The following is a 13,236-nucleotide window of genomic DNA, read 5'->3' on the forward strand; positions in this document are numbered from 1 at the left end:
AAAGGTAGAATTGCAACAGAAAGAGAAGGAGAGACAGAACTATCTTCCACCCACTGGCTCACTCCCCAAATGGCCACAATGGCTGGAGCCAAGCCATGCCAGTCAGGAGCCCAGAACCTCTTCCAGGTCTCCCACATGGGTACAGGGTCCCAAGGCTTTGGGCCATCCTCGACTGCTTTCCCAGGCCACAGGCAGGGAGCTGGATGGGAAGCTGAGCCGCCGGGATTAGAACCAGCACCCAGAGGGGATCTTGGCACTTACATGCAGAGGAATGCCCGTGCTTTCCCCTGCCCCGCCACCCCGCCCACCCATGCCTCTGGCTTTTTGTTTGTTTGTTTTAAAGATTTAGATTTTTATTGGAAATTCACATCTAAAGAGAGAAGGAGAGACAGAAAGATCTTTCTTCCGTTTGCTGGTTCAATCCCCAAGTGGCCGCAACAGCCGCAGCTGAGCCGATCCAAAGTCAGGATCCAGAAGCCTCTTTGGGTCTCCCACTTGGGTGCAGGGTCCCAAGGCTTTGGGCTATCTTCCGCTGCTTTCCCAGGCCACAAGCAGGGAGCTGGATGGAAAGTGGAATAGCCAGGACATGAATCAATACTCTATGGGAGCTGGCACATGCAAGGCGAGGATTTAGCCACTAAGGTATCACACAGGGCCCATGCCTCTGTTTTAATGCCTTGGGGAACATTTGAACTTTCCAGTTTTGGGGGTGGGCTTCTTGTGTAGATGTCAAGATCCCCTCCCATACGAGAGGGCCTGGGCTCAAGTCCCGACTGTGTCATGTCAGATCCAGCAGCACACTTAATTGTTTGGGTCCCTGCCACCCGTAGGGGAGAGCTGGATGGAGCTCAAGTCGCCTGACCCAGCCCTGCCATCGCAAGCATCTGGGGAACGAAGCAGTAGGATGTAGGATCTTCCTCTGTCTGTTGGCCTGTATGCCCGTATCACTCTGTCTTTCAAATAAAAATTTAAAAGAATTTAAAGAGCATGTGAATGTTCCTTTTTGTTTTCCCATGTGCATGTCGAAGACAGCTGGCGGTTCTTGCCTGCCTTAGAATATTCAGCATTAGCAGCACCAGGCGTTGAGGAGGTCTCCTTCCTGCCAGAGTGGACGTGATCTGGAAGGGAGGCCCGGAGGACGAGCGTGGAGGCAGCAGCCCTGGGAGCAGCACTCCGGCCTCGCTCGGGGCCGGGCGGCCGGGGAGAGCGCCACCAGGGCTGCTTTGCTCCGAGTGTCTTTCTCCCATTGAAATCCAACCTGCACTTTGCTGGTGCTGGGCAGCGTCCTTGGCGTCGAAACCCAGCTCCTCTCCAGGAAGCGGTGGTTTGTTCTAGAAGCAGAGGTAGCTGGGTGAACAGTGTCCTTCCCCTCCATGGAGGGTCGTTTGGTGTCAGGGAGAGGCTCTGGGGTACAACTGACGGTTCAGAACCCAGATTGTGGGGACAGGATGGTCTACAGGGGCCACAGGCCAGGCCCTGGCCTTTTATCGTGAGTGTGGGACGCTGAGCCAGGCTCGCCATGCTCCACTCTCCACTGTCTGCCGAGGGTGAGCAGACAGAACTGCTCATTGGGCAATGGCTTAAGGAATCACATAATCAAATCCTTCTGGAGAAAAGTGACATTCAGGCATGATGCCATATGGCCGTGGCACCACACTGGGTGCCTCCTGGTGGGCGCCCGCACAACCAGCATACCTCAGAGAGCCAGACCCAAGCATTTGAGGTCATCTGTGACACCCTTGGTGTCTCCAGCCTGTCTTTGAGTGACAACACCCGTCGGAGCATCTCCTCAGCCTTGCTAAGCTGGTGGCTGACTCCCCACTCCCCACAGGGACTGAGTGGGGACATTAGTGGGAGGGGTTTTGTTGTGATAAATCCAAGCTCTTGTTGCTCTGTCAGGGCTGCCACAGGCTCTGCAGGCAAATTGGTATTCCCTCCACAGCTTTCAAGCAGACTAAACTGTCACCAGACACTGATCTTAGGGAATGTCCCACATCAACAGCAGAAATCCCCACCCTTGGGCCTCAGACACAGCACACATCTCAAGAGAAGAAACGGAGGAAACACCGAGGCGATGAGACGTGAGCCAGAAGCTAAGGATGAAAGCCCTAAGAGAAGGGGCTGGGACCGAGTCTGAGGAGGGGCTGGGGCAGAGCCTGGGAGAAGGCGCGGGTGGGTTGAGCCTGGGAGAAGGCGCGGATGGGGTGAGCCTGGGAGGAGGTGCGTGTGAGCTCAGCCTGGGAGAAGGTGCTGGTGGGGTGAGCCTGGAGAAGGTGCTGGTGGGGTGAGCCTGGAGAAGGTGCTGGTGGGGTGAGCCTGGAGAAGGCATGGGTGGGCCGAGAGTGGGCCGAGCTGCTGCCATGACTCAGGTGTTGGCTTCCGTAGGGATTATTTGATTTCCTGACACAGATGCTGCCTGTCATCCAATGTATGATAATAGTCCTTCCATATTCGATCGTGAGTTCTCTTAAAACATGATTTTCCTTCTCTTTGGAAGCAGATTTTTGGGCATTCTGGGTTTTTTGTTTCGTTTTGTTTTAATCTTAAGTAAAAATAATTGAATAAATGAATAACAGTAGCTGTTAACACCTTTTGACCAAAAAAAAAAAAAAATGCAGTTAGTAGAGGCTTCTACCTTCTAGAACACAGGAATGGAAAGTCGCCAACAAACAGCCCAGGCCAGGGAATCAGAGGGGCCAGAATTCATTGGCAAGGTGTGGCTACAAGCAGGTATGTGGCTAGTCCCAAAGCCCCCCAACAAGACGGTTGTTAATGAACTAGTCAGTAGGGAAGCCTGACAGTCTCCGCCTTAACTTAGTGATCACAGCTCTCAGGACCAGGCCGTCGCGGTAGCATCCCAAGTGAAGCTGCTGCCTGCAACTCCAGAATCCCACACAGGCAACTGTTCGAGGGGCTACAGCTTCCCTGCCATTCAAAGTACCAAGATCGTTAGCGACAGAAATAAAATAGACCCCCAGGGAGTTGTCACTGGGAGAGCCCGTGAAGACAGGTGGCCCTTGAATGCATTGTGGGGAGTCACACCGGCCAGAAAGGACTACCTCAGCAGGGTCGGGGAAGGCCTGCTCTATAGAAGTTGGGGGGATGTGCCGTGGATCTCCAGAGCGTCGCCTAGAGCCCACTTGTCACCTTGTGTGTCTTCTTGACGCCCCCCTCCCTCATCATGGGTCACAGACGCTTTGTTGTCAGAAGTTCTTCCTTGGCGTTCCTTCACAGAAGATATTTTTAAAAGCAGAGGGAGGGAGACCCGAAAGAGCTCCTTGTTCCTGGCTTCAGACTCGCACAGCTCCAGCTGTTGTGGTCACTTGGGGAATGAATCATCAGACATAAGATCTTCCTCTCTCTCTCTCTCTGACTTTGCAAGCAAAATAAAATGAAAGCAGAGGGAGGGAGAGAATAGACTGTCTTCCACCTGCTGATTACACTCCCCAGCTCAGGCTGGGCTCTGTCCAAGCCAGGAGCCAGCAACTCCATCTGGTTCCCACGCAAGCACATGGGCTGGCTCTCACTGTCCCCAGGTGTGTTCGCAGGAAGCTGGGTTGGAAGCAGAGTGGCTGGGACTTGAACAACCAGTCCCATATGAGCTACCTACATCACAAGCAGCAGATCAGACGAAACTGCTACGGCCTCTCAGTGTGGTCACGAGCCAACTGTATACACTCTCGGTGCTTCACCTTGGCACCTGTTCTTTCTGGAGTTGCCAAATTGTTCATTATTGTTAATGATATTGACCATGGAAGCCTTGGGTGTGTGAACTAAAAAAAGTATGAGGATGGCTTATATTAACTGAAGAAAAGCTATAATACCACAATGACCTACATAAAGCAGCCAAAAAAAAAGGACACAGGGCTGTTACAGCCCAGTGGGTCAAGCTGCCACCTGGAATACTGGCATCCTGCATGAGCACTGGCTAGAACCCTTCTGATGCAGACCCCTGCCCACGCACCTGGTGAAACAAGATGACCCAAGTGCTTAGGTGCCCGCCGCTCACCTGGCAGAGAGAGCTCTGAGCTCCTGGCTTCAGCCCGGAACAGCCCCGGCCGCGGTGGCTACTGGGGGAGTTAACCAGTAGATGAAAGAGCTCTTATTCCCTCTCTTACTCTCTCACTCTGCTTTTCAAATAATGAATACATCTTTTTGGAAAAAAAGAGAGGTCTGCCATTGTGTAGAAGATTAAGGCTCTGTCTGCAGTGTTGGCATCCCATATGGGCACCAGTTTGTATCCTAGCTGCTTCACTTCTGACCTAGCTCCCTGCTTGTGGCCTGGAAAAGCAGCAGAGGGTGGCTCAGGAGCCTGTGCCCCTGCACCCACGGGAGCCCTGGATGAAGCTCCTGGCTCCTGGCTCTGACCTGACTCAACCCTGGCCATTGCAAACATTTGGGGAGTAAACCAGCGAATGGAAGATATTTATTCTCTCTCTCCCACTGCCTCTTTCCCTCCCTCCCTCCTCCCTTTCCTTCCCTCACTAGTCTGTCTGTTATCCTTGTAACTCTGCCTTCTGAATGAATGAATGAGTGAATGAATAATGAGAAAGCACACACACTAACCAGCAAGGAAACACTTCTCAGTGGTGTGACAGCTGCAGAGGTCATGCTAGTTCCCCCTGTTTATGCTGTGCGCGTATGAATAAGTCTGAATCTAATAAAAATGATGGCAATTTCTGCACTTCTTTAAAAACAGTCTTTTGAGCCCAGCGTGGTGGCCTAGCAGCTAAAGTCCTTGCCTTGAACGCACCAGGATCCCATATGGGTGCCGGTTCTAATCCCGGCAGCTTCACTTCCCATCCAGCTCCCTGCTTGTGGCCTGGGAGAGCAGTCGAGGACGGCCCAAAGCCTTGGGACCCTGCACCCATGTGGGAGACCCAGAGGAAGTTCCTGGATCCTGGCTTCGGATCAATGGAACACCAGCCGTTGTGCTCACTTGGGAAGTGAATCATCGGATGAAAGATCTTCCTCTCTGTCTCTCTTCCTCTCTGTATATCTGACTTTGTAATAAAAATAAATAAATCTTTCAAAAAAAACAAAAAGTCTTTTATAGAGGTTAATTATTCATTTTTGTCTGTAAATGCGGTCCTCATAAACTAACAGCAACTACCCCCTGGTTTTCAATTAGAGTAATACTGTCTGTATCTTGTGTGTGCTGTGACCATGCCTGTGAAGCCACAGGGGTAGTTTAACAAGGTATCTGAAATCAGTGTGCTGATGAATTCAGAACATAGGGTGCGCACATGCACACGCACGCGGCTTGCACACGCAGGCACACCTGTGCACACCCCTTCTGGCCCAGGAGTCTAAGCTTGCAGCTCCGTCTTTGGTCACCAGGTGGCGCGTTGTGGCTGTGAGGCGCAGGTGAAAGGAGACGTTGGAGACCCAGGTGGCAGCGGGAAGGGCACGGTGCACAGAGCCGGGCGCAGTCGCTCCATCTTGAGGTTGGCATCTGGGATTTGGGGGTTCTCAGTACAGACACAGCAGAGCCCCTGATGCAAACTCCAGTTTGGTCTGGGCTCCCTGCAGATGGAACCAAGGGAGGTTTGCTTGGCGAGTGTGCAGAACCCAGCCGGAGCGCTGAAACAGGCAGGCACCCCGGCCCTTGGGGCCTGAGTGTCTTCCAGCGCCTTGGGGGCCGCACCTTGGCTTCTGCGAGGGAGGCTTTATCTTGCATCCAAGTACCTGGGACCAAGTGTGGCCTCTCCTGATGGATTTCCGGCTCTGGCTTCCAGCACGCCTGCCCTTGGCTACAGTGGGCGTTTGGAGAGTAAGCCAGCGGATGGAGCGTATCGGTCTTTCTGTGGCTCTGCCTTTCAAATAAAGACAATAAATTAAATAAAAGCAGCAACAGCAGCGGCAGCCTGCAGGCTTACCCTGTGGGAACCAGTGTGAGCACAGCCAGGTCCAAACCATGACTTGGCAAATGGGCAGTTAACAGGGATGCTCTCGGCGCGGAGTTAGCCCTGCCTGGTCTGCAGGCCAGTGGGAGCAGCAGGCACACCTGGTGCTGAGTCTGATGTGGGCGTACGCATCTGACTGGACCTGGACCACTGTGACAGTGGCAGGACAGCATGAACGTGAGTGACTTGGGGACCAAGCCGTGCATTTGACAGTGGTGAGATGAGAAGTGGCCACAATCATAAAATAAATAAATAAATGCAGTATATCAGGAACTAGCCTGCTGCCCCGCTCAGTTCCTCGGGTTGACCACGGGCTCCGCTCTGACCTAGCCACAGGGATTGCATTGGGCAAGAGGACGCTGGACCGGGGGCGCCCAGGCTGCGCTCCATCGTAGAGGGGCTCTCCTGTAGGGTCTGGCCCCTGGGTCTCTGAGCAGGCCAACTGCTGTCCTTGGGCTGGCAGTCCTCATCTGATGTCCGTGTTCATTAGGAAAGTGAAATAGAGTTTTCTAGAAGCTACCTTTGAGCATGACTCAAGGCCATTGAGAGTTGATACACTCCAAGATGGTGCTCAAGAAGCAGGAAGGCCTCCCCAGAGCCCAAGAGGCGCTCCCAGCCAGGCTGATGCCCAGCCTGGAGCTCGTGGTGTGCAGCTGTGGACGGCCACCCACTCCTGTTGGGCCACCTGCTTGTGTCGGAGTGTGCTTCCCCTGGTCCCTGCGATCACCGGCCACCTGCCCCCAGCATGGTAGGCCTGAGGCTGAGCAAGCTACGCGGCTAGGCTGTGATGGCTCGGGGGCAGCCAGGGACCAGAGCCTGTCCTACTTGGTCTTTCTCAGTCCAAAGGTGTGGGTTTGCTTTGATTTCACTTTTACCTATTAGCCAATGAACGAAGGCTTTAGTTTTAAATTGAAAGAAAACACTGCTGGGTTAAATAAAACTCCTTCACAGTGCTTGTAGTAAAGCCATGAAACAGACAAGAAAAAAGAATGAGTGGGCCTGGTATAGTGGTGCAGTGGGTTAAGCTTCAGCCTATGACACCGGCACCTGCTGTGAGCACTGGTTCGAGTCCTGGTTACTTCACTTCAGATCTGGCTCCTTTCTAACGTGCCTGGGAAAGCAGTGTAGGATAGTCCAAGTGCTTGGGTCGCTGCACCCACATGGGATGCCCAGATCTGGCTCCCGACTCCTGGCCCAGACCTCCCTTTGCAATCAAGGAGTGAACCACTGGGTGGAAGATCTCTTTCTGTCCCTCTCCCTTAAAACTCTGCCTTCTAAGATACATCTTTAAAAAGCAGAATGAGAAAATAAAACATTGTTGGGTGGTGCCTGGGGGAACATGAGCATCCACTGAGAGGTCATTTGTAACAGGAGGATGACTAAGCAGCTAAGAGCACAATGGCCACAGCAGGACCCAGGCAGCTCTTCTGTTCCCTTCTGACCCAGCGTCCCCGTGTCTTCTCTCTTGTCCCGTTTGTCCTTTCAGGTCCCGGGTCGGTGTCACCTCTTCCACGCAGCCTTCCAGGATGCCTCAGCCTGGAGTGCTGGCTTCCTTTCTGCTTGCCTTTTGTGTGTGCTTGTCTCTCAACACCACGACTGTTTTGTAACCTGTTTAGCTGTTTTATTGAGCAGCACAGTGACCTTGGAAGTCAGAGTGAGAGAGGGGGTCTCCCATCCGCTGGCACACACACACACACACACACACACACACACACACGGCCACAGCAGCCACGGAGGGCCAGAAATTCCATCTGGGTCTTGCCGTGACGAGCCCGGGCAGTCCACAGTGCAGCATCCCGTGGACATTTGCTGAATCTTGACCCCGTGCATGTGTGCGATGTCTTGGTGCAGTTCCGGGGTGCCTTCTGGGGAGCTGAGTGACCACCCCCTCACCATAGTTGCAGAGTGCTAGGCTTGGGGTTTGCTCCTTTTCTTTCCATCTCTTTGGGGGCTGTGGACAAGAAAGGGTCAAGGATGAGGGAAGGCACCCTTCTTCCTTCTTTGTGTAAACTGAGGTAGGAGTTGTGAGTAACTCCCAAGTCCCCACATAAATGAAAATTATTAACTTTGCTACTCCAGAAAAAAAAAATTTAATCCCAAAGTCATTTATTTTGGCTTTAGAATAGACTAACGTCTGTACCGGATTTTGCTGCCTAATTACTTTCTGCTTAAGCTTTTTAAAAATTGTTTTAAATTCCTTTAGTGTGACAGCCTGGGGAAGTGGGGGGTGGAGGAACGGATCCCAGCCAGGATGGGGTGGGGTGGCAGCTCTCCGCCTTCACAGCCTCGTGCAGCTCCCAGGAGAGCCGCCGACGGTGTTCAACAGAGTCCGAAAGGCACTTACTCTTTGATCCAGTAATTCCCCTCCTTGGAGCTTGTCCTGAAGAAATGCCGAAGCTTGGGGGGCAGAGCTGCTGGCCCACCTTCGTGGCAGCTATAGGGCGAGAACCTGCCCGGAAGCAGGGTGGGGGTGGGAAGAGTGAGCCAGAGGTCACAAAGAACCTGCTGTCCACCTGCGGGCAAAGCTGGAACTCTCCCATCTCAGGCCTTCCCAGGCGTGTGAGTGCTCGCAGCCATAGGTGCCATCTGAACCAGTTCCCAGAGGGGTGGACAGCCGCCTGATGGGCAGGCAGGTGCCTGACATGGCTGGGTGGGGAGGCACAGGCGATTCTGTATATGTTGTATCTCCTGCTGGAGCATGTACCACTTTGTCATTAGTGAGAGTAGCTGTGGGCCCAGTGTGATGGTCTAGTGGCTAAAGTCCTCGCCTTGAATGCATCGGGATCCCATATGGGCGCCAGGTCTAATCCCGGCAGCCCCACTTCCCATCCAGTTCCCTGTTTGTGGCCTGGGAAAGCAGTGGAGGACGGCCCAAAGCCTTGGGACCCTGCACCCATGTGGGAGACCTGAAAGATCTCCTGGCTTCAGATCGGCGGAACACCGGCCGTTGTGGTCACTTGGGGAGTGAACCATTGGACGGAAGATCTTCCTCTCTGTTTCTTCTCCTCTCTATATATATATCTGATTTTGCAATTAAGAAAATCTTTTTAAAAATTGAAGAAAGAAAGTAGCTGTGATTTTGTACAAGAAGGAATGTTGGCTCCATGGGTGACAAGGGCCAGGGTCGCTGCTTGCGGCGTGGGTCTCGTCCACTAACTGTGACCACCCCTGGTGAACGCATGTGCCACGCAGCAGGTCACATGGGGCGCTTCTTCCTGTGCCAAGCCACGTAGGCCATGAGGCCCTCGGTGAGCTCTGTGAATTTGAAAAGCTTTGTGAGACTCCTGGAACATTTTAAATCATTCTTGATCTAATTGTCCTCATTTGCCTCAACTCAGAGTCCCAAGTCTGGAGATCTGAACGGGGAACGAGGGAGGGTCAGCTGTCCCCTGCAGGGTCCCCCATGGCTCGGCGCCTGCGGTGGACACCCCGACCTCAGACCCCCTACTCTTGTTCATGTGCAGGCCCTGCACTCCATGCATACCCCATTTACCGTCCCCAAAGTTCCAGGATATCAAATGGTTGGCACCCAAGGGCAACAGGGAGGCCTTTGTGAATGACCTGGGCATCGGGAGCATTGATGGTGCCTTGCATTGGTTTCCCAAGTCCCAAGCACTGACCCCAGCGAGCTTTATGCAATGGAGAAAGCAGACAGGATGCTGCCAGTGGCCGTCAAAGCAGGTGGCAGGGCTGGGGTGGGGTTTCCTCAGGGAGCAGAGAGGGCCCCCACCCCCTCCAGGGCAGCTGTGGTCCCCCTGCACATGTCACCTTCTCTCTTTTCTCTGACAGTTCCCCTATGCTGCGCCCCCTCCCCAAGAACCCGTGAAAACACTGAGAAGCCTCATCAACATCCGCAAGGACACGCTGAGGCTCGTCAGGTGAGGCCGGAGCCTCCCCCGCCGCGTGGGAGCAGCAGCCCCATTCTGCTCAGGGGAGTCCCACCCAGGGCCCGTTGTTCCCAGCAGGCGGCTGTGGCCAGGACTGGCACCAGGGCCTGGCACCGGGGCCCCCTCCACTCCGTGGGAGAAGCAGCCCCCAGTCTGCTCAGGGGAGTCCCACTCAGGGCCCAGTTGTTCCTAGCAGGTGGCCGAGACCAGGCCCAGGGCCTCACGCCCCGTGGGAGCAGCAGCTCTGGATCTGCTCAGGGGATGCTCGGAGCTTGGTGCATCTGGAGAAGGGAAGGATTATTGAGGAAAGCCCGTGTGAACGGGAGCTGTGTGAGCTTGGGATACGAGTACTTGCTCTGTGCCTGTGTCCTTCACTCCTCACCACACGCGCCTCTGAAGATGGACAGAGAGCACCTTGGCTAACAGCTCAGACCTCTCCTCGAGGTTGGCTGCCTTTGTGGTGGGGGATGACCTGGAGACCACTGTCATTCCAGGGGGGGGTGGTCAGAAGACCCTGACTTCTCTGCGTGGACGAGGAGGGTGGCTGGGCAGCTCTTCTGTGTGTCAGCAAGCTGACTTTACTGGGATCAGCGCTGTAACTCCCCCACCCTCCTGTCACAGGCGCACAGGTCAGTGGTGTCAGACACGTGGACAGAGTTGTCCAGCTTTAGAAAGTTCTAGCTCTCCAGAGAAGCCGCAGGCCATCGGCAGCCCTCCTCTCCAGCCTGAAGGGATCATGGCTCTGATATCTCTTTCAATTTTTGACATTTTATTTGTCCTGGAAATCCTCCTGTTTCCCAGCTCTGTTTCTCCCCACCCCTGGTCAGAGGATGAGGCAGCCAAGGAGAGTGCTGCAGGAGAGCCACCCCTGGGGCCCCTAGTGGCAGGGTGGCCAGCGCCCATGCCTCCACCCTGTGGACTGTCTCGCGCCAGTGGCCCAAGCACACGTGTGATGGGCCAGAGTCGAGGTGAGGTCCCGCCTCCAACCTACATGCCACTCTGGAGAAACAAAGTCCTCCAGACCCTGCCATGCGTGCCGAATTCTAGAACTCCAGCTTCTTAGACAAGAGTTCGCAGCCAGAGACTCATGATACAAAAGACTGTGCCAGAGCAAGTCAACAAGAGAGACAGCGAGTCACTGGGAACAGGACCATAGGAAGAAAACTGGTCAATAACTCAGGACACGTTTATGTCACAGACACAGTGCCACACAGTGATTAAGAGCTAGAACCAGCTGCTGGGAAAATGGGAGGAGGAGTTGGAATATCAGGAGGAACAGAAAGGCAGGGCAAGGGGCGCCTTGGTCACAGGGCACCATGTCGCAGGTGCAGCCTGCAGGGTCCCAGAAGGACGGAGGGCTCGGCCAGAGGGGAGTCTCTAAGTGGGGAGCTCCAGTGTCTCCAGTGAGAACTGCGATCTTGAGTCTGAGGTCAGCCATTCTGTCAGGTGTGAGTCACAGCCTGCCCCAGGGAGCCCCTGCAGGGCTGCGGGGGCAGCTCTCCCTCCCCCCCCCAGTGATGGGGGAGGCCCAGGGATCCTCAGGAAACCGTGGGTGCACCTTCAGAGTCCCGCCGTCCTGAGTCAGCCGACACCAGGCTTCGTGGGACTCCGTAAGGGCAGCGCGTGGAAGGCTAAGAGAAGCCCAAGGAAAAATGCCTGCAGGGAGAGAAAACTCGCAGGTCTCCTGGTACCCAACCCCCGCCCCAACTATCGGATGAATGCTGTATGTGAATTAACCAGATGCCAGAGTACAGGGCTAAGGATGCTGTGATGCAGCTCACTGTGGGGAGGGGGCAGGTGGCACAGGAGGAAGCTCTCCTCCCACAGTGGGGAGGCAGCAGTACCTCGGAGGGGTTAGAGTGAGTGCCCGCATGCCCAGGGGAGAAGCCAGGCCTGCTGTGCCCTCTGACATGGAAGGATGTGCAGTTCACAACTTTGATTCAAATAAACATTCAACCTGGCAAATCTCCCACCCAGGTATCATGGAGACAGAGTGCTCCGTGGTGACTGCAGGCGGTCATGGTCATGGGCACGGAGGAACCAGTAGGAAGTCATGATGTGATTAGGAGAGAATGAGCGAGCTCGGGCACCAGTGCTCCGCCCCCGGTGCTGAATCTGTCACCTCCGGCCATCTAGGTGTGCAGAAGAGGTAAAGAGCCCCGGAGACGAGGCCAGCAAGCCCAAGGTCCACTACAACGTCGAGTTCACCTTCGACACAGACGCCCGGGTGGCCATCACCATCTATTACCAGGCCACCGAGGAGTTCCAGAGCGGCATTGCCAGGTGAGAGTGAAGGCCATGTAAGCTGCTCCCCTGGGGGAAGGGCAGGGCCAGGGCCAAGGCAGGTGCCCTCACCTGGTGCCACCTGAGCCCATGCCAGCCACACCTCCTGGTGCAGAGTCCCACAGCAGTACTGCTTTTGGGTTGTCCCGCTGCCCTTGTGCGCATGTGGATGAGTTTGCCATCATTCCCTGGCTGGAGCAAGGGCAGTAGAACAGGCGGCCTGCCTCTGCAATGCTGGAGCCTGCCGGTAGCAGAGCAGGCACGAGGCGAGTGGACAGAAGCCCCTGTCCCTCTGGGCCTGGTGCCATCCTCCGCCTCTCCGTCCCCTTCCCCACCACCCTGTCCTCCTCCCTACGTGTCGCAACAGCTACATCCCCAAAGACAGCAGCCTGCAGTCAGAGACGGTGCACTACAAGCGGGGTGTGTGCCAGCAGTTCTGCCTGCCCTCCCACACTGTGGACCCCTCCGAGTGGGCCGAGGAGGAGGTGAGCCGTCCCCGTGGAGACCCCTCATGTAGACCCAGGACTGGGAAGCCCCAAGGGATGCGGCTGGCGGCAGGAACTGTCTGGGCCTTGCTCACCAACCCACCCTCCAACCTCCTGCCCCTGAAAGTTGTTCCTATTTCCCATCACGGATAGGCCTAGCCTAGTTCACATTTCCATTTACCTTGGATACTTTGAGACAAATTTAAAGCAAAGAACTCACAGGTTAAAGGGCTTTATGTCTGTGAGGTTTCAGCTCTGGGTCTCTGCCAGGTGGCTGAGTGAGGTGCAAGGTGGAGGCTCACACTTGCCCCCCACCTCACCTCACCTCACTTGCTGCTGCGCCCCTCGTGGTGCTGTCTCCAGGTGCTAAGCCCTGCTCCTTCCCTGCAGCTCGGCTTCGACCTGGACCGCGAGGTTTACCCATTAGTGGTGCACGCCGTGGTGGATGAAGGAGATGGTAAGCTTTCTTTGCTTGGCATCTGTGCTTCAGTGCCTCCCAATCATGACTCCCCCCACAAACTCCCCTTGTGGCCTCCTGTGCTGAGGGCTGGCTTCAGGGCTACGACTGCTGTGCTGCACAGACCAGATGGCAGGGCAGTGGGCTCCTGTGCCAAGGGTCAGGCTACAAGGTAACGACCACTGTCCTGCACTGGCCAGAGAGCAGGGTACTGGGAG

General features: G+C 55.1%; 1 protein-coding gene across 2 annotated transcripts in view; it reads left to right on the forward strand.

Moving 5' to 3' along the window:
* RNF157 (ring finger protein 157) overlaps nucleotides 1–13,236 on the forward strand; it is a 61,528-nt gene that overhangs the window by 32,659 nt on the left and 15,633 nt on the right. For both annotated transcript variants that reach the window (XM_040989626.1, XM_040989627.1), the window contains exons 3-6: nucleotides 9,696–9,784; nucleotides 11,930–12,076; nucleotides 12,444–12,561; nucleotides 12,952–13,018. In XM_040989626.1, coding sequence (XP_040845560.1) covers nucleotides 9,696–9,784; nucleotides 11,930–12,076; nucleotides 12,444–12,561; nucleotides 12,952–13,018 — 421 coding nt within the window. The remainder of the gene's footprint in view (nucleotides 1–9,695; nucleotides 9,785–11,929; nucleotides 12,077–12,443; nucleotides 12,562–12,951; nucleotides 13,019–13,236) is intronic.

Source organism: Ochotona curzoniae, unplaced genomic scaffold (assembly GCF_017591425.1).
Source record: "Ochotona curzoniae isolate NIBS_2020 unplaced genomic scaffold, NIBS_Ocur_1.0 contig_523, whole genome shotgun sequence".
NCBI classification, from domain to species: domain Eukaryota; kingdom Metazoa; phylum Chordata; class Mammalia; order Lagomorpha; family Ochotonidae; genus Ochotona; species Ochotona curzoniae.